Source organism: Geotrypetes seraphini, chromosome 1, assembly GCF_902459505.1.
Source record: "Geotrypetes seraphini chromosome 1, aGeoSer1.1, whole genome shotgun sequence".
Classification (NCBI taxonomy): domain Eukaryota; kingdom Metazoa; phylum Chordata; class Amphibia; order Gymnophiona; family Dermophiidae; genus Geotrypetes; species Geotrypetes seraphini.
The window spans coordinates 236,719,037-236,744,860 of NC_047084.1; the positions used below are offsets into that span (position 1 = coordinate 236,719,037).

General features: G+C 43.1%; 1 protein-coding gene across 4 annotated transcripts in view; it reads right to left on the minus strand.

Moving 5' to 3' along the window:
* TBC1D19 (TBC1 domain family member 19) overlaps positions 1–25,824 on the minus strand; it is a 318,950-nt gene that overhangs the window by 248,740 nt on the left and 44,386 nt on the right. For 3 of the 4 annotated variants that reach the window (XM_033947994.1, XM_033947985.1, XM_033948001.1), the window contains exon 4: positions 22,832–22,907. In XM_033947994.1, coding sequence (XP_033803885.1) covers positions 22,832–22,907 — 76 coding nt within the window. Of the gene's footprint in view, positions 1–22,315; positions 22,391–22,831; positions 22,908–25,824 lie in introns of all 4 variants that reach the window. The other variant, XM_033948011.1, reaches the window with a different exon arrangement.

Here is a 25,824-nt window from a genome sequence, read left to right on the forward strand (position 1 = left end):
AATCCCTACTGCCGGAAGACGCCCCCCCCCTCTGGATGCCCCCCGCGCTAACAGCCACCAATGATCACCCCTAACTTCCCCCACAACTAACCTCTCCCCCAAACTAACCTTTAATTGCTGGCCGGCCGGACAGGTCTTGGTACCATCCAGCCGGCAGGCCCGCCTCCTCAAAATGAGGTGAGCCCGCCCCTTCCCGACCCATCCCCACTAAGTCTAAGGCCTGATTGGCCCAGGCGCCTAGAGAGTAAGCAGCAACAGCCGATACAATCAAACCCGTTTCTTTTCCCTGACTGTGCTTATCTTCCTCTTGATAAAGAGATGTTCGAAACATGATTCGTGTTGAGGGAGTTGAATGTAGTATGAAATGATAATAATTCACCCATTTTTGTCATGTTGGATCTGCACTGATCACTTTCTAATGGATTTGCACTGGCACATGCACTTTATATTTTATCTTGGACTGTTTGAGTCCGCTTGAGAGTTGGGATCATATGGACATTTAGGTCTAGATTCTGTAAACTGGCGTGCTTTAGACGTCCAATTTATGTGGATAATGAGCCATTTAAGTGTCTTAACAAGCGTTAATTGGGACTTAGACGGAGGTAGGCATCAGATATGCGTTCTTAGAACATAGACGCGAGATAGACGCGAGTTGAGGGAAAACTTGCATCTAACTGTGTAGACATGGGCGTGGTTAAGTATAGGCACCAGTTAGACCAGTGGTCTCAAACATGTGGCCCGCCAGGTACTATTTTGAGGCCCTCAGTATGTTTATCATAATCACAAAAGTAAAATAAAACAGTTTCTTGATCATATCTCTTTAGCTATAAATGACAATATTATTATTAAGACTTAGCCAAAAGGAAAGATTTATAAACTATAAAGAGTTTTACCTCATGCAAAATTGTCATTTCTTTAATAAGACATTAACTATTTTTTTCTGCGGCCCTCCAAGTACCGACAAATCCAAAATGTGGCCCTGCAAAGGGTTTGAGTTTGAGACCACTAAGTTAGACGCTAGTTAGGCAGCAGACCACGTCTAAATAGTGTGAAAAATGTAGGCGTAGGAAAAGCTGGTCTAAGTGTAGTTTTTGCTTCATTTCAATGCAGTTTCAGCTTTGATAGCCGCAGACTTCCTATAGACGCAAGTTAGGTGTGCTTTCTGCTTCGGCAATGATATTTCTTACAGTGAGTTTGAATATGGGGTTTTTTTTTCTTCTTTCTCCCTCCTAGTAGATTTAATAAGCCACCATATCAATAGAGCACATCAATATAAACATATTGCAAGCAAAACATAGTACTTTTCTGCCCAAACAGTAATATGATTTACTCATTACACTACCTTTGGCTTTCCTGCTTAAAAAGAACCCCCTTTTTTCTCTCAACAAACAGTGCTGCAATCAGCTCTTTCTTGAGAGCAAAGAAAGAACATGAAAAACATATCATTATTGCACACATTACTTCATTTCTCAGTACTTAAAAAGAGAAAAATCAGATACAGACCTTAACATGCATTTTCCCTCATTCCAAAATGAAGCTCTTCAGCTTCACAAACCTGACCTCATTGTGAGATCAAGGTGCACCTTCAAGGTAGTACGCCACAATTAAAAGATGTGCTGGGTGTTGAACTCACAACCTCTGTATGACAGCACAGGACTTTAACCCATAGAGCTACATCAGCTTCTACTCAGGTGGATTTTACTGCCCTTTCATATCATAGTTGAATGACCTGCCTATGTATCATCTGATTAGCTATCATATCACAATCCCCACAAAGAAAGCATTTGTGGCTCACCAGGTTAGTGCGCCATCTTCTCAAGTATCCCGGTTCAAATCCCATCTTCACTCATTTTAACAGCTTCCTATTAGCTGTCATAAGAGGGTCTAGAATGGTGGACTCTGCCGTTTTTTATCAGCACATTTCCCTTTTCAGGCAAACTTATTTTCTCCTTCCCATGGCTAGGACATCCTAAGCTGTCATGGGACGAAACTTCTCCTCTGACAGGAAGATGCCATTAGTAGCGTACCAGGTTAATGTGACTTGTCCATCTGTTCAAGCTCCCTGGTTCAAATCCCACCCTCCCCTTCATTCATTTTAACAGCATCCTAACAGCTCTCATAAGTGGTGGACTTTGCTGTTTTTCATCAGCATTCTGCAGTTTGCAGGCACAGTTCATCTTCTCTCTGCTACAAGCCATTGTGGTAGGGATGGATTTCCTTCTATGCAATATCCACACAGGGCAACAGATAGAAGAGTTTACTAAAACTTCAGAGGGCTTGGACAGGTGTTGAAGGAAAGTACATGTTTTTGAGATGTACCCTAGAGACATTCCTGTTGGTATATTCAGCTTGGCTGATTGTGGTTTCAAGCTGCAGCAGTGTGTGTTGGGGTGGGGGAGGGGGTTTAAGATGAGAGAGAACAGGCTGCTTTAGACATCTGAGAATTGCTGCAGATCATTTTAAAGATCAACTCAAATATGTTTAAGCAAAGGAATGACCAAAGAGTTTGAAGGTTTTCTGGTAGAAAAATGAATATCAAATATTTGTTAACTGCACTCAAGACTTGAACCCCTGACGTATGAAAGATAAAAGCAGCACCTTAAGGCATAGAGCTATAGAGGGAACTTTGACAAATGGCTTCTAATAAAAGCTTTGAGAAGTGAAGGAATTGATTAAAAGTCAAAACAGGTGTGTTTGCCCAAACCACACCTAAAGCACACCCAATCACATTTGAAAGTTTTCTGGCGGGAAGTCCAAACGGTGCCTATGACATCAGATGCTACTTAGGTCCATCAGAGCAGTGTTTTCTCTTTTACAACTCCTATTCTGTGTTATTACTTATGCTGATTTCTGAGACCTTACCTTTCTTAATTATCTTTTAACCTTTTCTTTCCTATATCTGCCACAACTCTCCATTTCATAGGACCATTAGCAGCTACAGTAATTTGCAATTTTGATATTTGTCTAACCTTTTTCATATTTTGAGGAACAAATCTAGGTGAGAATGATATATTGCTACCTACTTAGCTGTCTTTATTAGATAAAAGCTCAGGCAGAACTGGTTTGTTCTTTTGGATTCCCATTCTGCTTATGATGATTCTCCATTAACTTTTTCTTCCCCTGAAAACTTTTTCTTCCCCTGAAATGGACAATTCTCTCCATTCCACAGGGTCATTAGCAGGTCTGAGAATGTGATAATAAAATTTGATTCCAGGAGTCTTGGCTGAAACCTCCCCCCCATGCTGTTTGAAACTTTGGTGACAGCAAAAAGGATATGCAAGTTACATGAATATGTGGAACCCATAGCAGTGCTTTTCGTTAGAGTTAAAGGTAAATCTTTTTTTTCAGTTCAAACGTTTTATTGAGTTTATAATAAAGCAAAAAGCATACAACAAGATCAAAGGATGCATAATACAAATGTAGTTGATAGATACATGGAACTCGATTACATCCAAAGATCAAGGAACAAGACAAAATATAAGGGAAAGGGAAAAATCGTACAGAAAAAAGAAGAAAAGAAACATGGCTCATCAATCATCTATAAACACTAGCAATATATAGCAAAGAGCCATGAGAGTAACAATAACCTTGGTAGTCCAAACTGGTTGTCAATAGAAAGGAACAGACAACAAGTAGCAGTAGGAAAGGCAGCTGAAAAAGAAGTAAGGTAGCAGTAACTCGAATGGTTGATCATAATCCGAGGTTGATTAACCAGTAGTTTGACATGGCAATATAGTGGTCCTGTAGTCAAGACACTGGTTCTCTACGTCATATGCTACTAGAATGCCCGTTATTGCATGACTTTTGGAGGGCAATTTGGTTGGACATCTGCACGATATTACAAATATCGTCGCCCCTCACTTTTTCCATACTAATACTCGGGGATGAACTTGGCCATTTAGGGCTTTCTGATGATGCAAATAACTTACTCCATTTGTTGCTCCTGATAGCTATTAAAATTATTCTATCTAATTGGAAAAATTTAGCCAAAGCGGAACGTGGCATATGGTGGAATTCAGTATGCTTAATAGCTAAATTTGAACATGTAGCTGCAGAACGCGCTCATGCACTTGACCAATTTAACAAAATGTGGACCCCGCTGTTGGAATACTCTATATTGCCATGTCAAGGTAAATCTTTTGAGAGTCCTAATTGTTAGGCATCCTTATTATAAAAAAGGAACAGTGTGGGGTTTTTTTTGCTTCTGTTCATTCTAGCTGTTATTCTGAGACTGTAATGTGACATATTCTCCCAAGGCTTCTGTTTATTTTTGTCTTAATTTTTTCCCCCTTTATCTCCTGATTTCAGGCCAGAGAAGGTCTGTTCAAACTGGGTTCAGCACAGCTTGTACCTGGACGAAGCTCAAATCTCAAAACAGAAAGAATAGGTGAGAATGATGTACTGCAACCTTTCTTTGCCCTTGTGATGAATTATCTACATTTTCAGAATATTAACATGTTTCACACTTTTTTTTCCTTCAGAAGGGTGTACTTATAGAAGATTTTCAGAGAAAAGTCAATTGGTGAGTTTTTTACAAAGGTGCGCTAAATCCACGCATGCGCTAACTACTAACGCGTGCATAGGATAACATGCATGCGTTACGTTTTACCGCGCACTGGAGCTGCACCGTTTAGGTGCCGTTACCGTGTGCTAAAGGTTAACACGTGCATGTTATCGTACGCACACGTTAATAGTTAGCGCATGCGTGGATTTAGTGCATCTTTGTAAAAGATACCCTAAAACTCACCAATCAACTCTTAATTAGTCTCAGTCCATCTTCCTTTTTCTTCAGCCTGCCTTCTCCTACCAGGAGCAGATTCTGGGACCTTACCAATTCTACCACAGTAACAACTTGGACCTACGAGTGCCTTACTCTGCATACCTGTCATCCATCTCATCGAGCTTCAGTTGCCTGATATTACACTTGCATGCTGCTTTCCTGGACTGTACAATAAAAATCTTATACCATTTTTCACCTTGTGCTTATTTATATTGAGTAGCAGCCAAGCATTAGTGTTTCCTTAATAAATACCACTTCAGCTACTTGGTCACATTGACCTTTGTCTTATCTAGTGTTCCATGAGGCCTAGGCTGCAAAGGGGTGGGGGGGGGAGGGTAAACAGGGTAGCTGGTATGTCTCCTGCCTCACAGCCTGCAACCAGCATAATATTTGAGAACATGAGATTAGATGGTAGGTGGAGAGGATGAACTAGGTGACTTAACTTTCAGTCAGTTTCCTACCCTGACAGCTTGAGATATGCTGAACTGCAGCCGATTTGGCATGCTTCAGGCGCTCCGTTACGGAGCTGCAAGCACGCCGATGCTACAGCCCAAAGGACACCTAAACAGCACAGTATAATCCAATTAGAATTACTATGATTTTATGGTTGATTATGTAGCACAGCAGTTAGAATGAAGGTTGGGGTGTGAGCCTGGTCTGGGTTCGACTCCCTCATGTCTTTCAGCTGACAAAATACTCATTTTAATAAAAATGACAAGCTACACACCAATCACATTAAATTTTCATCTCAAACAGCACAACATTAGCAATACTAGAAACAATCTATTCCAAAAGTTCAGTTTGCATTTGATAAAAACAGCAGTTTTGAATCCATGTCATATTTATTGAACCCAACTTGAGATTCTGGCTTTTGGGACAATGAAACCAGTGCTTTAAGCCACTGAGCTACCAGTCTTTTGTCTAAGCTAACTGTGAGATGATAGCTAAGCAGATTTTACCTTAGCAGATCACTAAGCGAAATATGACAGGGGAGTCAGAGAAACTGGAGTGGAAGGTGCTATAGCTCAATGAGTAAAAGTGCTGTACTGATCTTCTAGAGGTTGTGAGTTCAAATCCCGGCGTGTCTTTTATTTGTAGCATTCTACTTTACTGGTGCACATTAATGAGGTCACAATGAGGTTCATTTCCAATGAACTAGAAGCCACATTCAGGTCTGTTCTGTGTTTTATTTTGTTTTTAACCTTGGCCAATTGAAGTTATGGGCTTTCTGTTTGCTTTGAAGAATGAGCTGATTGTAGCAATGTTTCATGACAAAGAAAGTGTTATTTAGAGCAAGGAATCGCTTCTAAAAACCTCTCTCAAATAACGTCTGTGGGATGCCAAGAGAAAGCTCATTGGATGACCTGAATAGCATGTATCCTGCTAAAGCCTTTCTGAAGCTTAAACCACGTCTATCTGAAGCCTATACGGAGCTCAAAGTCCTATCTTTTACACTTCTTATAGGAGCTTATTTTGCTATACAAGTTTCTGTGTAGCACAGGAGTGAAGCTTCCCCCCCTTCCATGCTGATGATCCCAGATCAACTCCCACTGAAACTAATATAATATAAATATCCTTTTAAACATGGTATACTGTGCTTTTATTATCCTTTTAAGGATGGTATACTTTGGGTTAATTGTGTTAAAGCTTACAGTCCTGAAATAATGATCAGTAAAATCAGTAAAAAAACACCCTTTTATATATAACATCATAGGGACGTCTATATGAGGACATCTATATGGGGACGTCTATATGAGGTTTTAGAACCCGCGTCTAATACACACTGGACGCAGAACAGACATCTATACGATGCCTAAGTAGCTCCTAAGTGACGCTGATTGGCACTTGCGCTTCGAGGACATCTAAACCACGCCTAAAGTTAGGCGCACCTTACAGAATCTAGGCCTTAATGCCTCAGATGGACATTTAGTTCTTCAGATGGACTTTACAGTTATATCCCTTTGATAGACTTCACTCCTTGTCCACTGCTTGGATTTCAACAAGTTTCTACAGAGATGGGACTGGTTACCAACTTCTGACTCTAGCAGCTGGCTCAGATAAGTGCACTAAATTGGTTAATCAGCATTTCAGTTTACTCTCAAGTATATATATTTTTTCCTGGTAGTGTGGATTTTAGGAGTTTGAGGCCTCAACTGTGGTTTATTTATTAATGTTAGTCTGATGAATTTTATATATATATCTAATATAATAAAATGGTAGGACGCGCATGCGCACAAAAAAAATCGTGTTCCCTGGTCCCGTCGCGGAAACACGAGTGTGCATGCGCGCCTACGTCACCACAGCCTGCTCTCCACCTCGCGCCGCTACAGGCCCCACACTCGCAACTTACACATCCGCTGCAGCCTAGCAACTCCGACCACAACCTTCCCCCCTCAACCGCCTAGGAGCTGCGGCGGGGGCTTTCAGAACAGAATATGATTACCATGTAGGGGACAACAATCGCGCTTATGCTCAAGCCGCCGCCACGACTCCTCTCTCGAACCGCACCAGGATCGAGAAAGGAGCTGCGGCGGGGGCTTGAGCATAAGCGCCATTGTTGGCGGCCTTCCTCACCCGGCTCACATTTAATCCAAGTAAACAACCGGAGCTGCCTAAAGAAACCGGTGCTTGGCCCGCCAAACAATTCCTGCCAAACAATTCCTGCTGAAATTTGCCCCACCGTTCCTTCCCTTCCTCCATCAGGTCAGTTCAGCTCCGTCTATGTTAAAAGCAGCTGCTTTGAAATTGGAGCCCTGCCGCCACCGTAACACGTTCCCTCTGTCACGGTCCCATATGTCAGAGAAGGGGCGGGACCAGCAGAGGGGAACGTGCTACGGCAGTGGCAGGCCTCCGATTTCGATGCGGCTCCTTTTAACATTGGTGGATTCACTGCACCTCATGGAGGGAGGGAAGGAAAGGTGGTTGGGCGCTGTTGAGCCCCTCTTTGCCCTCAGACCCTCTCCTAACTGCTCCCTTCTGTCTCAGACCATTGGGGAGAGGTGCCTGTCTTCAGCTGCAGGGATGGAGGAAGGGAAGAAGAAAGAAGGGGCCCTGGCAAGCGAGTTATCAAAAGCCAACCATAGCCTGGGACCCCTACATGATATGAATAATGACCAGACAACAAAAGGTAAGAAAAATAATTTTATTTTCTGTTTTGTGATTACAATATGTCAGATTTGAAATGTGTTTTGAGGGAGGCTGCCGCGGCGGCTTTGGACAGAGGGGTACCATTTTCGTGGGAGCCGGCCTTCAGAGAGGCTTGGGACGCGGGGACGGATGCGGGAGGGGCTGCCACTGCAAAGGGCTTTGGTGGGGGAGCCAGCCAGACCGCGAGTGTGGGGACGTTGTAAGCACGGATTGGTCAAGGAGCCGCCGCTTCCGAGGTTTTGAAATTGCTCTCCCACCGTCACTCCCTCCCGCCCCGGCTCTGCCTCTGCCCCTGCCCAGGTTCAAAAGCAGGAGAGGCGGTCATCTAGCACCCGTTAATCTAACGGGCTTAAACACTAGTATATATATATATATATATATATATAGTTTTATATGTCTGTCTGTCTATTATACTGATTATTGTATTAGAAAATAATAAAATTGATTATGATATTATACATAATAAAAATTTTTTTTTTTTTTTTGTTAATCATATTTTGGAAATTGTGCTATATATTGGATTCTTGTTATTTAAAAATACCATCGTGGAAGCCCAGACCAGATGTATTCCATGTATCAGCAAAGGTGGAAAGAAGAGGAAACGAGAGCCGGTGTGGTTAAAAGGTGAAGTGAAAGAGGCTATTAGAGCCAAAAAAACATCCTTTAAAGAACGGGAAAAGGATCCCAATGAAGAAAATAAGAAGAAACACAAACACTGGCAAGTTAGATGCAAAGCATTGGTAAAGACAGCTAAGAAAGAATATGAAGAGAAACTTGCAAAAGAGGCAAAAACTCATAATTTTTTAAGGTACATCAGAAGCAGAAAACCTGTGAGGGAATCTGTGGGACCGTTGGATTATCAAGGAGCAAAAGGAGTGCTCAGGGAGGATAAGGCCATAACGGAAAGACTGAATGAATTCTTTGCTTCAGTCTTTACAGAAGAAGATGTAAAAGATCTACCTGAACCGGAAATGGATTTTCAAGGGTGATGATGCGGAGGAACTGAAAGAAATCTCAGTGAATCTGGAAGATGTACTAAGCCAAATCAACAAGTTAAAAAGTGATAAATTGCCTGGACCAGATGGTATACATCCCAGGGTATTAAAAAACATGAAATTGCTGACCTACTTTAAGTGATCAGTAACCTGTCACTAAAATCGTCTGTAGTACCTGAAGATTGGAGGGTGGCCAATGTTACATCAATTTTTAAAAAGGGCTCCAGAGAGATCCGGGAAATTACAGACCAGTAAACCTCACTTCAGTGCCGGGCAAAATGGAGAAACAATTATAAAAAATAAAATTGTGGAACATGTAAACAAATATGATTTAATGAGACAGAGTCAGCATGGGTCCAGCCGAGGGAGATCTTGCCTCACCAATCTGCTTGACTTTTTTGAAGGCGTGAATAAACATGTGGATAAAGGTGAGCCGGTTGATATAGTGTTTCTAAATTTTCAGAAAGCTTTTGATAAAGTTCCTCTTGAGAGGCTCCTGAGAAAAGTAAAGTGTCATGGGTTAGGTGGCAAAGTTCAGTTGTGGATTAGGAATTGGTTATCAGATAGAAAACAGAGGATAGGGTTAAATTTTCATTCTTCTCAATGGAGGAGATTAAACAGTGGTGTGGAGCTTGGAACGACAAGTGAGGTGATTAAATTTGCAAATGACACTAAACTGTTCAAAGTTGTTAAAATGCATGCGGATTGTGAAAAATTGCAGGTGGACCTTAGGAAATTGGAAGACTGGGTATCCAAATGGCAGATGAAATTTAATGTGGACAAATGCAAAGTGATGCATATTGGGAAGAATAACCAGATACTAGTGTCCACCTTGGGGGTTAGCGCCCAAGAAAAGGATCTGGGTATCATCATAGACAATACGATGAAACCTTCTGCCCAATGTGCAAAGGCAGCCAAAAAAGCAAACAGGATGCTAGGAATTATTTAAAAAGGGATGGTTAACAAGACTATAATGCCCGTGTATCGCTCCATTGTGCGACCTGGAGTATTGCGGCACTAGAAAAGGTTCAAAGAAGAACGGCCAAGATGATAAAGGGAATGGAACTCCTCTCATATGAGGAAACACTAAAACAGTTAGGGCTCTTCAGCTTGGAAACGAGACGGCTGAGGGGAGATATGATTGAAGTCTACAAAATCCTGAGTGGAGAAGAACAGGTACAAGTGGACCGATTTTTCACTCCTTCAAAAATTACAAACACTAGGGGACATTCGAAGTTACAGGGAAATACTTTTAAAACCAACAGGAGGAAAAAATTTTCCACTTAGAGAATAGTTAAGTTCTGGAATGCATTGCCAGAGGTTGTCGTAAGAGTGGATAGCATAGCTGGTTTTAAGAAAGGTTTGGACAAGTTCCTGGAGGAAAAGTCCATAGTCTGTTATTGAGAAAGACATGGGGGAAGCCACTGCTTGCCCTGAATCGGTAGCATGGAATATTGCTACTCCTTGGGTTTTGGCCACCATGAGAACAGGCTATAGGGCTTGATGGACCATTGTCTGACCCAGTAAGGCTGTTCTTATGTTCTTGGTTGGGCTGAAATTCCAAGACTACTTTTGGAAGGAATTTTGGATGAGTGCAAAGAACAACTCTACAATGATAGAACGTTATATAAGGTGGACCTGAGACAATTGCCTGCAATTCACTAACTTGGCGTGCAGATGAGATGCCAATTAAGAAAACTACTTTCCAAGTGAGATGCTTGAGCAATGAAGTCATGAGTGGTTGAAATGGAGGCTCCATCATTACATTACATTACATTACATTACATTAGGGATTTCTATTCCGCCTGTGCCTTGCGGTTCTAGGCGGATTACAATAAAGATGATATCTGGGCATTTCCAGTAGAGTTACATTACAGGAGAAGAGTAGATTACAAGTAACAGTGAAGAGTTACAATACATTCAATATCGCAGCAGATGTAACATAGCCACGGATTACAATAAAGATGATATCTGGGCGTTTCCAGTAGAATTACATTACAGGAGAAGAGATAATTACAGATTATATTGAAGAATTATAGTACATTCAATATCACAGGAGATGTTACATAGCAACTGAGTCAATTTACTACTGGTGGAGAATAAGGAATTACAATTTGTTCTAGATTACAAAAGATGTTACATGAGCTGAGTCAAGTTTCTTCGGATGGAGAGTAGCATCATGTGCCTATAAGCGGAGGTGTATTTATTGTTTTGATGATTGCATGATGATGGTTAATTAATGTTGATGGTATGGACAGTAGGGGTGTTTAGTTTGGGTTGGATAAAGAGATTCTATTCCCAAGGAATTGATTGGGAACTCATTAGATGGCGGTTTAGATTGATGGGATATATTTTTTGAACAGTAGTGTTTTTATTTCTTTTCGGAACTCTTTTATGTCTGTAATTTCGATCAGTAATTTTGAGATGTCGGAGTCAATATTAGCTGCCTGTGTCCCTAGTAGGTTGTCATAAAGTTTCTTACGTCGAGTACCATTGAGAGGAGGGTAGGTGAAAATGTTCTGTGTTCTCCTTCTTCTGGATAAGAGATAGTAGTGAAAACGGTTGTTTAGGTAGCTGGGTGCCGCGCCGTGGGTTACTTTGAATAGGAGACAGTAGAATTTGAATTGTGTTCTTGCTTTTATTGGTAGCCAGTGAGATTCTAAGTATGCTTTGGTAATATGGTCGTATTTGCTGAGTGAGTATATGAGTCTGAGGGCTGTGTTCTGGACGGTCTGTAGTTTTTTTATTGTGTTGATTGGGCAAGGTAGATAAAGGCTGTTGCAGTAGTCTACCATACTTAGCACGAGGGATTGGACAATTATCCTGAATTGGTCTTTATTAAAGAATTTTCTTATTTTTCTCAGATTACGCATTGTGAAGAATGCTTTTTGGATGATTTTATGGATTTGTGTTCAAGCTATGGGAGGAGGTTTGACTGAAGGTTTGGAATGACGTAAGCCTTTCATGAACCTTGAAACCAGAGGTTTATTGTTTAAAGGTATGTGAAAATGACTGATAGCACTAAGAAGAAGCCTTACTGAAGTGGCCTTCAGACTAGAGTTGGAGAGATGTAAAAGATAATCCAGAACTAATGACAGAGGACATGTGTTCAGAGAGTAAAACGAGTCCACTTGAAATCTTGCATGGACAGTTTCTTGGAAACATCTAATATGGCCAATACTGGAGCAGAGAGATCAAATTCATCTGTTCATCGAGAGAGAGAAACCAGGCTGTGAGAGCTAGAGAACATAGATTGGGATGGAGAAGGGGCTTTGATAAATTGTCATGATGACTCGAGGACAATCTTCGAAGCATCAATGTAGAATCTCAATTAGATGAAGGGGGGTTGAGTGTAGCACAGTGGTTAAAGCTACAGCCTCAGCACCCTGGGGTTGTGGGTTCAAATTTAGTAAACACTAAAGGAATATTGAAGATGAATGAGTGAGGCAACTTGGAAACTCCTACAACGAATAACAACCTCACAGGTTAGGGTTCGATCACAGAATGGCACACGAGCCCTTAAAATGTCCACATCTGGTTGTTCTTCCTCTAAAAACTCCCTAATAATAGTTTTATTGTTTAATGATATACAATTTGCTTAATAGCAATGCATAAAATTATAAGATTGATGGTCTAACGGGTGGTGGTTAATGGGTGGTGGTTAACGGTACCATCTCTAAAACATCGAAGGTGACCAGTGGAATACCGCAGGGGTCGGTCTTGGGCCCGCTCCTTTTCAACATATTCATAGGGGACCTGACTCAGGGACTTCAAGGTAAAATAACATTATTCGACGACGATGCCAAACTATGCAATATAGTAAGCAATTGCAATTTGCCCGATAGTATGACGCAGGACCTGCTTTTGTTGGAAAATTGGTCCTCGACCTGGCAGCTGGGCTTCAACGTTAAGAAATGTAAGGTCATGCACCTCGGCGACAGAAATCCATGCAGAACATACACCTTGCAGGGTAAAACCTTGGCTAGGTCATCAACAGAACGAGATTTAGGAGTGATCATTAATGCAGACATGAAAACTGCCAATCAAGTGGAAAAGGTGTCATCTAAGGCAAAACAGATGTTGGGTTGTATCCGTAGAAGTTTTATCAGCAGGAAGCCTGAAGTCATAATGCCATTGTACAGAGCCATGGTGAGACCTCATCTAGAATATTGTGTGCAATTCTGGAGGCCACATTACCGTAAAGCTGTACTGAGAGTCGAATCGGTTCAACGGATGGCCACCAAGATGGTCTCGGGACTCAAGGATCTCTCGTACCAAGAGAGGCTGAACGAATTGCGGCTATACTCCCTCGAGGAGCGTAGGGAGAGGGGAGACATGATTGAGACGTTTAAATATATCACTGGACGTATAGAAGTGGAAGAGGATATTTTCTGTCTTAAAGGACCCACGACCACTAGAGGGCATCCGCTCAAAATCAGAGGCAGTAAATTTCATGGTGACACCAGGAAGTATTTCTTCACCGAATGAGTGGTTGACCATTGGAACGGGCTTCCGTTGCAGGTGATAAAGGCCAACAGTGTGCCGGATTTTAAGAGTAAATTGGATGCCCATGTGGGATCCCTAAGAGGGTCGAGTTAAGGAGTAGGGTCGTTAGGAGTGGGATCTCTAGGAAAATAAGCCTAGGTGGGTGGGTCTGTTAGGTGGGCAGACTTGATGGGCTATGGCCCTTTTCTGCCGTCATTTTCTATGTTTCTATGTTCTATGTTTCTACTAATTGGAATTCTAATCACATTATGAGATTGCAATTGAATTCTTTTCTGGAACCTCGATCTGTTAGAGTAGGGGTTCCCAACCCTGTCCTGGAGGACCACCAGGCCAATCGGGTTTTCAGGATAGCCCTAATGAATATGCATGGAGCAGATCTGAATGCCTGGCACCTCCATTATATGCAGATCTCTCTCATGCATATTCATTAGGGCTATCCTGAAAACCTGACTGGCCTGGTGGTCCTCCAGGACAGGGTTGGGAACCACTGTGTTAGAGTGTTTATAATTGTCATTACCTTATACTGTTGAAATAGCATAATGCATATGCTCTGAACAATCTAATACAATACTATTTGGTTTACAATAACCCTAGTCGGAATAAGTTGATTTGGGTCAAATAAACTACAAAGAAATTATTCCTATTCATTAAAAAAGAGCAGCAATATCAGCAAGTAAACTAAAGACTTATGCATTTTTGCCACTATTAAACTCAGCAATAAAACTGCAAGTAGAGTAAATAAATTTCAAATTACAGAATGGTAAAAGGAAAAATTATGTTCTTATCTGTTAATTTTCTTTCCTTTAGACGCAGCAGATGAATTCAGAGACCAATGGGATAGCATACATCTACCAGCAGGCAGAGATAGAGAAACTGATTAACAGGTGCTCCTATTTGCTGGCACTCCTCCTGTATCTTCAGTATAGTTCCTTGCCCAAGCATCCATAACCATCAATAGGCATAGCATGTAAAAAATGTATTTCCCATAACAAATCTCAAAAGGCAATAATACAGAATATTACCATCAATAATAACAAACTTCGAAAGTTGCAAAAGAAAAAAATGACAGACAATATCCAGAAAGGGTGGGGCTCTGGATTCATCTGCTGCATCTAAAGGAAAGAAAATTAACAGGTAAGAACATAATTTTTCCTTCCTTAGCAACAGCAGCAGATGAATCCAGACACCTATGGGATGTAGCAAAGCAATCCTCAATCTGGGTGGGAAGCAAACGCCGCCTCCACAACAACTGAAGCACTAAACGCATCCACCGCATGCGCTCCCAGGTCCAACCAGTAATGCTGAGATAAAGCACTCTCGGAACACCAAGTAGCCGCAAGACAAAACTCCTCCAAGGAAAAAACCTCTGGACTGAGTCCAAGAAGTAGCCATCGCTCTGGTGGAATGGTCATGAAGTTCTTTCGTCAACCGCTTCCTTGCCATCAAGCAAGCTTAAAGAATGTCCTCCTGGACCCATCGAGCAATGGAGGCTTTGGACACCGCCATACGTTTGAGGCATCCCTTGAAGAATACAAAAAGGTGATCTAAACAACTAAAAGTCGTTAGAAACCTAGCTCGCGGAGAATGCTACGCATTTTCAAAAAAATGCAGGGAATAGAAGCACGTCTCCCCATTTCTCCTCCCAGGAAGAAGGAAGGAAAAGTGAGTGTCATAAAAGAAAGGATGACACCTCCTTAGAAAGAAATTGTGGCACCATCCGAACTGACACCCCAGATTTTGTAAATCAGAAATAGGAATCCCTGCCAAACAAGGCCTGCAACTCTGAAAACCGCCGAGCTGAAGCCATGGCCACAAGAAACCCCATGTTCAACGGCACAGCCCTTTAGAGTCTCAAAAGACAAGGATGAAATGAAGCCTTCGGTAAACTGCGAAGAAGTACCTTAAGATTGTACTCCGTTAAGGGCTTTCTAAGAGGTGTACGAATATACCGTACTCCATTTAGGAGCTGAACTACATAAAGCTGAGAAGTAAGCGAAGAGCAATATACCTAGCCCTTGTAACAAGCTAAGAATGGCACTTGAAGCTGAAGGGAATTGAACGCTAAGCCCTTGGCAATACACTTGTGCCAAAAAAGAACTCTGGAAGGGTGCAAATGTTGAGAAGTATCCAAGAAAGGAAAAACCTCCAAAAGGAAGCAGAAGCCACAGGTGACGATGTCTGTATCGCCTGGATAAGAGACGAAACAACCTTCTTGGCATAACCCTTACACGTCAGCCATGACTTTTCAAAAGCTAGGTCGTAATACCAAAGTAGTACGAATATCCATGTTGATCGAACCCTAAGTGAGCAAATCCGGAGATACCAGGAAACTCAACAGTCCGGCTGTCGAAAGACTCATCAGATCCGCATAGCAAGGATGGCGCACCCAATCCAGAGATTCTACAAATACTGTGCCCTGAAAGCGAGCTTGAGATGGCAAATCCAAGCCATCATCAGCCAGGGGAAAACACTGAAAAAAGAGAAACCAGAGGCGCGAAAGAAGCCACGCTGCTACCTCTTCTGACTCCCACTCCCTGTGCCCGCCGAAGAAGCTAGGAAGCTTCGAATTTCGATACAAGGCCATGAGGTCTAATTCCAGGAGATCTCACTTCCATAAAAAGAGCTGGAACGCCTGAGCCATAATTCTCAATATCCAGGATGTAGAAGATTTCACTATTACTAACATTTACACTTTCTAGAGTGTACATAGCGCTGTACACTAACATACAATAAATGGACCATGCTCAGATTTCGGAGAAAAAGTCTATCCAAACCCTTTTCCTGACCCATAAAATGATCTGCCAACAGAAGAGGAATATGAGGGTCCACCCATTGAAGTAGAACCACAACTTTACCTGCCAATTGAGTACATCGCCTACTGCCCAGGCTATAGAGAAATACCCCCATCATAATACTGACTGAAAAGACCTTCAGCGTCATTCCAGAAGAATGGTCTGAAGCTCCAGAAACGGTAGCCTGACCATGTTCCAGAGTAGAAGAATGAACAAGTACTGAGTCGCCTCTTAAGACCAGACTCCTGGAGCTGAGGATGGAAGGCACTGAGCCCCCCAATCCGACAGCCCGGGATGTTTGGTGACCATGAGCTAGTCCAGCAAAGACCGAGGCATGCCTTTGAAAAGAGAAATCTTGCTGAGCCACCAAATCATACAGAGCGATGCTTGAGGAGCCTACCAAATAATTGGAGCCCTGAGATACCGGGAACCACCGAACAAAAGCGACTGCTGTAGCGTTATAATGGGAAAGCAAGCTGAAGTTCCCACTGGAGTCAGCAACATGGATCCTAGAACCTGTACAGAATCCCATACTCTTGGTCATGGTGATTGAAGAAGAATATAAACTTGAGACTGTGACCCATCGCCCTAGTCTCTGGGAAAAAACATATTTCTCTCCTATATGAATAAAACATCTCCCCGATATACCTATAAATAGTACCAGGAGAAAAGAGTGCTGTGCAAATTTGAAGATTCACATCCAAAGAACTGAGGAAAAGAAACCACCCTTTTCATGTCAGTCAAATGGCCCGACTGGAAGACGTCCAAATCAAGCAGTCAGTCAAGAAGAAAGTAAGTGAATCGCCTGGTAGCGCCAAAACGGTACCACTGCCCACAATTTCTAAAATGTTCGTGAAGCCTTGGGTAGGCAAAATGGCATGTGCCAAAACCGAAAGCGCTGCTCCAAGAGAGGCAAGCAAACCTAGTGCCAATTCGGAATCCATAGTGAAAATGTAAATATTCTCCGAGTTTTACTGCAGAAATGTGTAACCCTGAGAAACTAATTCAGCAGAATGGGATCCAGCCTGCCCAATGCCCCCGTCTTGGGCATCATGCAGTAACTAGAACCAACATTCCTTAGTTCCTGAAGAACTACAAGAACTGCCCTGAGGACCAGTAACACTTAGGGAAACACAAAACATAGAGACTCCAAGAACGAACCAGAAACCTGAGGAGGATGCAAAGTTGCAAGCATCCTGAAAAATGTTCACAGCCCCCTGACCTGACATTATAGCATCTTCCCCCTCATGAGAAAGCCTGAAGAGTCATTGGAAGAAGTCAAGATCCCCTCAGAATGAAGTGCAGAAGGTCAGGGAATGGCAGGATGAGAATTGTAGGATCTGTAAGAAGAAAGAAACTCTCCTAGGAAAAATCAAGTTTCGCAATGTAAAGAGGAGTATACTGGAACCATGAAAACAGTATTAACTCCATGCAATGTGAGCAAAATACGTATGTCCTTTAAAGTGAATATGTACTAGACACAATCAAGATGCTGCATCTACCGCCCCATGGAAAACAACAGGCATCAGACGAAGCTCACATCGCTAATGAGAGCTTCGGGGATGAGGCTAACAGCCACATAGCACGCGCTCCTCCGCGGGTTTGATAGAATAGGTAACTGGCTCCTGGTTAGAAGGAACTGCACAGCCCTTCCTGTCTGGTCGGGGGGTCCGTCTAGCATGTGCCATGAGAAAATGGCAACAGGAGAAACCAGCATGAGAAGTATGGAAATCTGAAGTCCAGGCCCCCTCAGAAATAGAGAAAGAGAGTCCATGCCGCAGGAAGATGCGAAATGTCATTATGCCCATAGAGACAGCCCGAACTTGGAAACTGTTTGTACTACCTTTAGGTATATATATCCTAAGCCACTACTAGACACATGCAGCGCAGCACAGAAGCCCAAATAAGGACAGTTATCAACAGACAAAGGCTCGATCTGCAGGGACCCCAAGAGAGACAATGAGATACCCGTGTGAAATACAGGGCATTATCTTACAGCTGATCTCACTGTGCCGTGATTTGCCTATGTCGACCCAGTCTTGTGACAAACTGAGACTGGGTGACCTAGCACAGGTCAGAGTCTCTCTGGTAATCCCTTTGAGGGCTAACCCCAGAATCCGATTAAACTAGCAGCTTCCTTCAAGTGAATACAGCAGGAACACAGACATAGATATATAAATCTGCCCAAGCTTGTCCCAAAGCTGGTGAAACACGAACAACTTGTCTGAACCGGAAAGGAAAGAAGCCGCAGCATACCCTGACCAAAGTCACCTGGAAATAAACTACCAGAACGCTGCAGCTCTCCCGCCATCGCCGGAGACCCAAGCGCGCACCTGATTCTCGCCGACATGTGGCCACTGCATCAATGCTCCTAGAAACATAGTCAGATTCAAGCCCCGCAAAATTTACCCTGCTGCGGCCTGCATAGAAAGAAAATCAATCTCGGGGAATAACTAGAAGAACGGTGCGGTGCTTCCCACAGCGCCGGAAAAAACATGGCCCATCTCATGCGCGCTGCTATAAACCGGCACCTTTACAATCAGTTGCACATGGCCGCGACAAACACTGACGAAAGAGAGCCTCGGAATAAACAAGACTACTACTGCTGCACTGAAACCCAACGAGGAGAACAAGTGCGAGCATAAAATCGCACCGCTATGCCGCGTTGTAACCAACAAGGAAACCAAGCACGTGCATGCAAAGGGCGGGAAAGTCCCGGCTCCCTCAACGGATTTCTAGTCATAAAACTTAGACTCAATAATATATCCATTCCTTAAACGTACGTTGACCGAACCCACAGTACTAAGATTCCCAAACAGAACCTGAAGTTCAAACAACAGTAAAAAAACACATATATACTCACAAGCTTGTTAGGGCCGGTTGAAGCCAGTAAGAGCTGGTTGTGCAGCACTAACAGGGAAGAATGTAGCAACTGTGGTCACCCTTTTTTTTTTTTTAAACAGAGAAGGGAAAGAAGAAAAAATTGAGACCCAGTCAGACCCTCTAGCAATGGAGGGAGGGTGAGGCAGGGACCTGGGGGGGCCCAGGTGTAACCCCTAAAGCCGGCACCGTTCAGCCGGAGACCCCTGTCTCACTGAAGAGAAACCTGAACAGGAGAAATAAAATTGCCATCTCACTGAAAAAAAACCTCAACAGGAGAAATAGAATGGCAGTCTCACTGAAGAGAAACCTCAACAGGAGAAAATAATTTTCCAGTCACAGCCAGAATTCAGGAGCTAGTTAAATAGCGACCATCGTCTGCTGGGAGATAGAGCATACTAAAGATACAGGAGGAGTGCCAGCCAATCGGACCACGCCTCCGCTGGGTCAGACCTGAGGTCCATCATGCGGCGGCCCAACAGGTCCAGGACCTGTGCAGTAATCCTCTATCTATACCCCTCTATCCCCTTTTCCAGCAGGAAATTGTCCAATCCTTTCTTGAACCCCAGTACCATATTCTGCCCTATTACGCCCTCTGGAAGCGCATTTCAGGTGTCCACCACACGTTGGGTAAAGAATAACTTCCTAGCATTCGTTTTGAATCTGTCCCCTTTCAACTTTTCTGAATGCCCTCTTGTTCTTTTATTTTTTGAAAGTTTGAAGAATCTGTCCCTCTCTACTCTCTCTATGCCCTTCATGATCTTGTAAGTCTCTATCATATCCCCTCTAAGTCTCCTCTTTTCCAGGGAAAAGAGTCCCAGTTTCTCCAATCTCTCAGCATATGAAAGGTTTTCCATCCCTTTTATTAGACGTGTCGCTCTCCTCTGAATCCTCTCAAGTAACGCCCTATCCTTCTTAAGGTATGGCGACCAATATTGGACGCAGTACTCCAGATGCAGACGCACCATCGCCCAATACAACGGCCGGATAACTTCTTTCATACTGGTAGTAATACCCTTCTTGATTATACCTAGCATTCTATTCGCTCTCTTTGCGGCCGCTGCACACTGTGCCGTCAGCTTCATTGTCATGTCCACCATTACCCCCAAGTCCCTTTCTTGGGTACTCTCATTTAATAACATCCCTCCCATCGTGTAGTTGTACCTCGGGTTTCTGCTTCCCACATGTAATACTTTACATTTCTCAACGTTGAACTTCATCTGCCATCTCGTCGCCCATTCCCCTAGTTTGTTCAAGTCCCTTTGCAATTGTTCGCAGTCCTTTAGTCCGAGCTCCACTAAATAGTTTGGTGTCATCCGCAAATTTTATTATCTCACACTTCGTACCTGTTTCTAGATCATTTATGACTATATTAAATAGCAGCAGCCCAAGCACCGAGCCCTGTGGGACACCACTAGTGGCCCTTTACTCCTAACCTCTGTTTCCTGCCCGCCAACCAGTTTCTGATCCATCTATGTACGTCCCCTTCCACCCCATGGTTCTTCAGTTTCCGGAGTAGACGTTCATGAGGCACATTGTCAAAGGCTTTTTGGAAATCTAGATATATGATGTCTATGGGGTCTCCTTTATCCATCCGTTTGTTAATTCCTTCAAAGAAGTGCTATAAGTTAGTTAGGCACGATCTCCTCTTGCAGAAACCATGTTGGCTGGTTATCAGAAGTTCGTTTCTTTCAAAATGTTCATCGATGTTTTCTTTTATCAGTGCTTCCGCCATTTTCCCTGGAACTGAGGTCAGACTCACCGGTCTGTAATTTCCTGGGTCACCTCTTGATCCTTTTTTAAAGATGGGCGTAACGTTGGCTATCTTCCAGTCCTCCGGGATCACGCCTGTTTTCAGGGATAGATTGCAAATTTGCTGCAGTAGTTCCGCTATCTCCTCCTTTAATTCCTTCAGAACCCTTGGATGGATTCCGTTCGGACTCGGGGATTTGTCTGTTTTTAATTTATCTATCTGCCTGTGTACATCTTCAAGGTTCACTTCCATGGTTGTTAATTCTTCTGCTTGATCTCCCTTGAAGATTTGCTCAGGTTCCGGTATGTTGGTTGTGTCTTCATTTGTAAATACAGATGAAAAGAATATGTTAAGCCTTTCTGCCACTTCTTTCTCCTCCTTCACCATTCCCTTCCTGTCTCCGTCATCCAGCAGTCCCACATCCTCCCTAGCTGGCTGCTTCCCTTTAACATATCTAAAGAACGGTTTGAAATTTCGTGCTTCCCTGGCTAGCCTCTCTTCATAATCTCTTTTAGCTTTTCGAACCACATGATGACATTCTTTTTGATACTTCCTGTGCTCTTTCCAGTTCCCCTCAGTTTTGTCCTTTTTCCATTTCCTGAAAGAATTTTTCTTATTGCCTATCGCTTCTTTCACTATTTTAATTATCCACGCCGGGTCCTTTGTTCGACTCTTTTTGCATCCCTTTCTGAATCTGGGGAGATACAGATTTTGCGCATCGCTCACCGTGTCCCTGAAAAAAGATCAGGCATGTTCTACCGTTTGCCATTTTCTGGAAGTGTTCCTAAGTTTTTTCCTTACCATTTCCCTCATTGTTTCGTAGTTTCCTTTCCTGAAGTTAAAAGTTGTCGCTATGGTTCTCTTTCTTTTCGGTATTCCAACCTCCACCTTGAACTTGATCATGTTATGATCGCTATTTTCCAACGGTCCCACTACTTCCACTTCCTTTGCAGGTCCTCTTAGCCCATTTAGGATTAGATCCAGAGTGGCATTTCCTCTCGTCGGTTCTCTAACAAGCTGCTCCATGAAGCAATCTTGTGTAGCCTCCAGGAATTCTGTCTCCCTAGTGCATCTTGAGCTTCCAAGACTCCAGTCTATCCCGGGGTAGTTGAAATCTCCCTTAATAACCATGTTGCCACTTTTGCATTCCCGCTTCATCTCGGCTTCCATTTCTTCATCGATATCTCCGGTTTGCCCGGGTGGACGATAGTTTCTCTATCTCCGCCTGCTGGTAGATATGTGCTATCCCATTGGTCTCTGGATTCATCTGCTGCTGTTGCTAAGGAAGTTTCAAATACCACAGGACAAAAAGTTTCAAATGAATCACTGCTTATTACAGTTAGTTGTCTGAAAACATAGCTGCATAAATAAATTTAACTGGGAATATTGAGAGAAATAATCAATTAGGTTCCGACATTTAAAATGCAGGCGGTTATTTTTAACCAGTTATCACAGTGCTCACCATGTTTCTGAATATTGGTCAGTTTGGGGTTTTTTCTTTTGGAGCAACCATTATAAACAGAGAGGCTTTAAGCAGCTAGGATATAGGAGAAGAAAGAGAAAGGGAACAGCTAAAGATTATTCAAAATATGGTAAACTTGGCCATAGAGCTCATTCCAGCCAACCTCTGCTCCATTACACAGCAGACAAATATCACACTAAATAAAAGGATTTCCAACTTTCAAACTGCTTGAATTTCAAAGACCTGAACCCCAACTCTAGCCTGCGAGTAACCACACCACACAGAGTAGACATTTACCACAAAGTGTATGCATGCACAGTATTTCCCAAGGCAGTTACCAGGATAATTACATATTAATATTATTCCCCTCTTTTACTAAGCCTGATAGTGTGGGCCAATGGGCACTGGAACAACTGCTGTGCAGCACTCACTCTGACAGCTTAGTAAAAGCGGGCCTAAATTATTACAAGTTGTAAATTCTGATACAGTATATTACATAAAATGTATAAAACCAACCTGTGCTCTTCTCATATATGCCAATGGTTCTTTTATGTGCTCAGCTGTTGCTAATGGATGACTGGGCAATTGATGCCTTTAGTAAACAAAGAATTGCAGAATTAATTTTCTTCATTAAATATTTGTTCTAAAACATAGCTGTTAAAATTATTTTATTTCTATAGTTAGTTCTTTAACTTACTTTGCTGTCTTTAGAACAGCATTTCTCAACTTCTTCAAGCCAAGTACCCCCTAAGTCTAACAAATGTCAACTGAGCACCCTGCCCAAACTCCGCTCCACCCCTGACCACACCTCCATAATAATAGAACTAACTGTAGTGCAATTTCTTCCATCCATTTTTTATATACACACAATATAATCTTAATACATAATTAAATTATGTATTATTATTATAATACATAATTAAATTTTTTTTAAAAAAACAAAGTACACTGTATGCAGAGAAAATGTTAATTATCATTTATATTTGCGGGTTTTTTTTCAAAGAAGTCAAGGCAGATGATTTTAAAATATGCAATGTCATCTCATTAACAACTATAGAAAAACAAAAATATAGTGCTGGTGATTTCATGAGTCTCTGGTTGCACTTTCTTCTGACTGTGCATCCAATATTTCTTTCTTTCTGTCTCCTGCACGCTTCCACTCCTCTGGACCTCATTCCCTTCCCCAACCAACATCTTTCTCTCTGTCCCTCCATGAGTCCAACATTTTTCCCTCGCTCATCCCCCTGATCATGTACAGCATTTTTTACCACTGCCCACCAGACCCATGCCCATTTCTCCTGCTATCACCCCTTTCCAGCACCATGCCACATCTCTCCCTCCATCACTATGTCCAATATTCCTCCCCCTTGCATCATAAGAACATAAGCAATGCCTCTGCTGGGTCAGACCTGAGGTCCATCGTGCCCAGCAGTCCACTCACGCGGCGGCCCAACAGGTCCAGGTCCCTTCAGTCTGTCTCTCTGTTTCCTCTCCACCACCATATCCATTTCTCCCTATCATCCTTCTCTTCCCTATGCATCTCTACCTCTTGCCTCTATTCCAAATGTTCATCTTCCTTCCTTTCCCTATGTGCCACCATCTCATTCCCTCTCACTCACACACTCATGCCCAACAATTTTCCCTTTCTATTTCCTCCTATGTCCCGAATTAGTGCCCCCTTCCTCCCTTCTGTGTCCCATGTTCATACCACCTCCCTTCCTTCTGAGTCAAGTTCGTATCCCCTCCCTGCCTTCTACCCGTTGTCCCAGAATCATGCCCCTCCAATGCCCCAATGCGCTCCTCCCCCCTCCTTTCTCCCTTTGTCTCAGAAAGATCATGTCCCCTTACTTATTCAAGCCACTCACTCCATCTGCCTTCAGCGACTTGTGGGGGGGGATGCGTAGGTGGTGATTCACATGCTGTACGTGGCTGATCCACAATCCTTCCCTCTGTCGTCAGCTCTGACATCGGAGAGAAGGTTTCCGGGTCAGCTACATGCAGTGTGTAAACCGCTGCCGACTACGTGACCCCCTAACAAGCCACTGAGGCACAAGGAGCGAGTGCGGCAAGTAGGTAACTGGGAACCTCCCCTCCCCCCCCCAATGTTCAGAGGGAAGCCCTGTGGGTCAGCTTCGGGAGGGAGGGAGAGGAGGGCGGACAGGGATCTCCGGAAATGGCTTCAGCAGGTGGGGCGAGCAGTAAAGAGAGAACCCAAGCTGGCTTCAATGGATGGGCAGGCAGGGAATTTTCCGCAGTGCCCATGCTGTGTACCCCTAACAAGGGTACGCGTACCGCGTGTTGAGAAACACTGCTCTAGAATATGTAGCTTTTATTACATGGTTTTAATAATCTTATGTCTTATTTATATATTATAAGTTTGATTAAAATGCAGGTAATTATTGGATTTAGTTACAGTAGCCATACAGAGAAAGCAGTTACTTACAGTGACAGGTGTTATCCAGGGACAGCAGGCAGCTATTCTCACATATGGGTGATGTCATCAGCGGAGTCCGGATGCGGAAGCTCGCAAGCAGACTTGCTTGAAGAAACTCGAAGTTTTGAGTCGACCGCACCGCGCATGCGCGAGTGCTTTCCCGCCCAACATAGGGCGCATCTCCTCAGTTCAGATAGCTAGCAGAGAAGCCAACCAGGGGAGGTGGATGGGTTGTGAGAATAGCTGCCTGCTGTCCCTGGATAATACCTGTTACGGAAAGTAACTGTGCTTTATCAAGCAGGCAGGCTATTCTCACATATGGGTGACCTCCAAGCTAACTAAAAAGGGATGGTGGGAATGTTGGCAATTTAGGAGAATAGATTTTGTAATACTGTTTGGCCAAACTGTCTATCCCATCTGGAGAAAGTATCCAGACAATAGTGAGAAGTGAAAGTATGAAACGAGGACCAAGTAGCAGCCTTGCAAATTTCCTCAATAGGTGTAGATCTGAGGAAAGCTACTGAAGCTGCCATTGCTCTGACCTAATGGGCTGTGACTCAACTGTGTAGGGGTAATCTAGCCTAGGCATAGCAGAAAGAAATACAAGCAGCCATCCAGTTGTAGATGGTACGCTTAGAGATAGGATGTCCCAACTTATTTGGATCAAAGGATATAAAAAGTTGAGGAGCAGTTCTGTGTGGTTTGGTGCATTCCAAATAGAAGGCCAAAGCACGTTTACAGTCCAGAGTATGAAGAGCTATTTCTCCAGGATGAGAATGAGGCTTTGGAAAGAACACTGGAAGAACAATAGATTGGATGAGATGAAATTCCGATACCACTTTAGGGAGGAATTTAGGATGAGTGCGAAGGACCACTTTGTCATGGTGAAATACCGTGAAAGGTGGATCAGCAACTAAAGCTCGCAGCTCACTGACTCTTCGAGCAGAAGTGAGGGCAATGAGAAACACCACTTTCCAAGTGAGATACTTTAGATGAGTCTTGTCAATTGGTTCAAATGGAGGCTTCATCAGTTGAGCAAGGACAACATTGAGGTCCCAAACCACAGGAGGCGGTT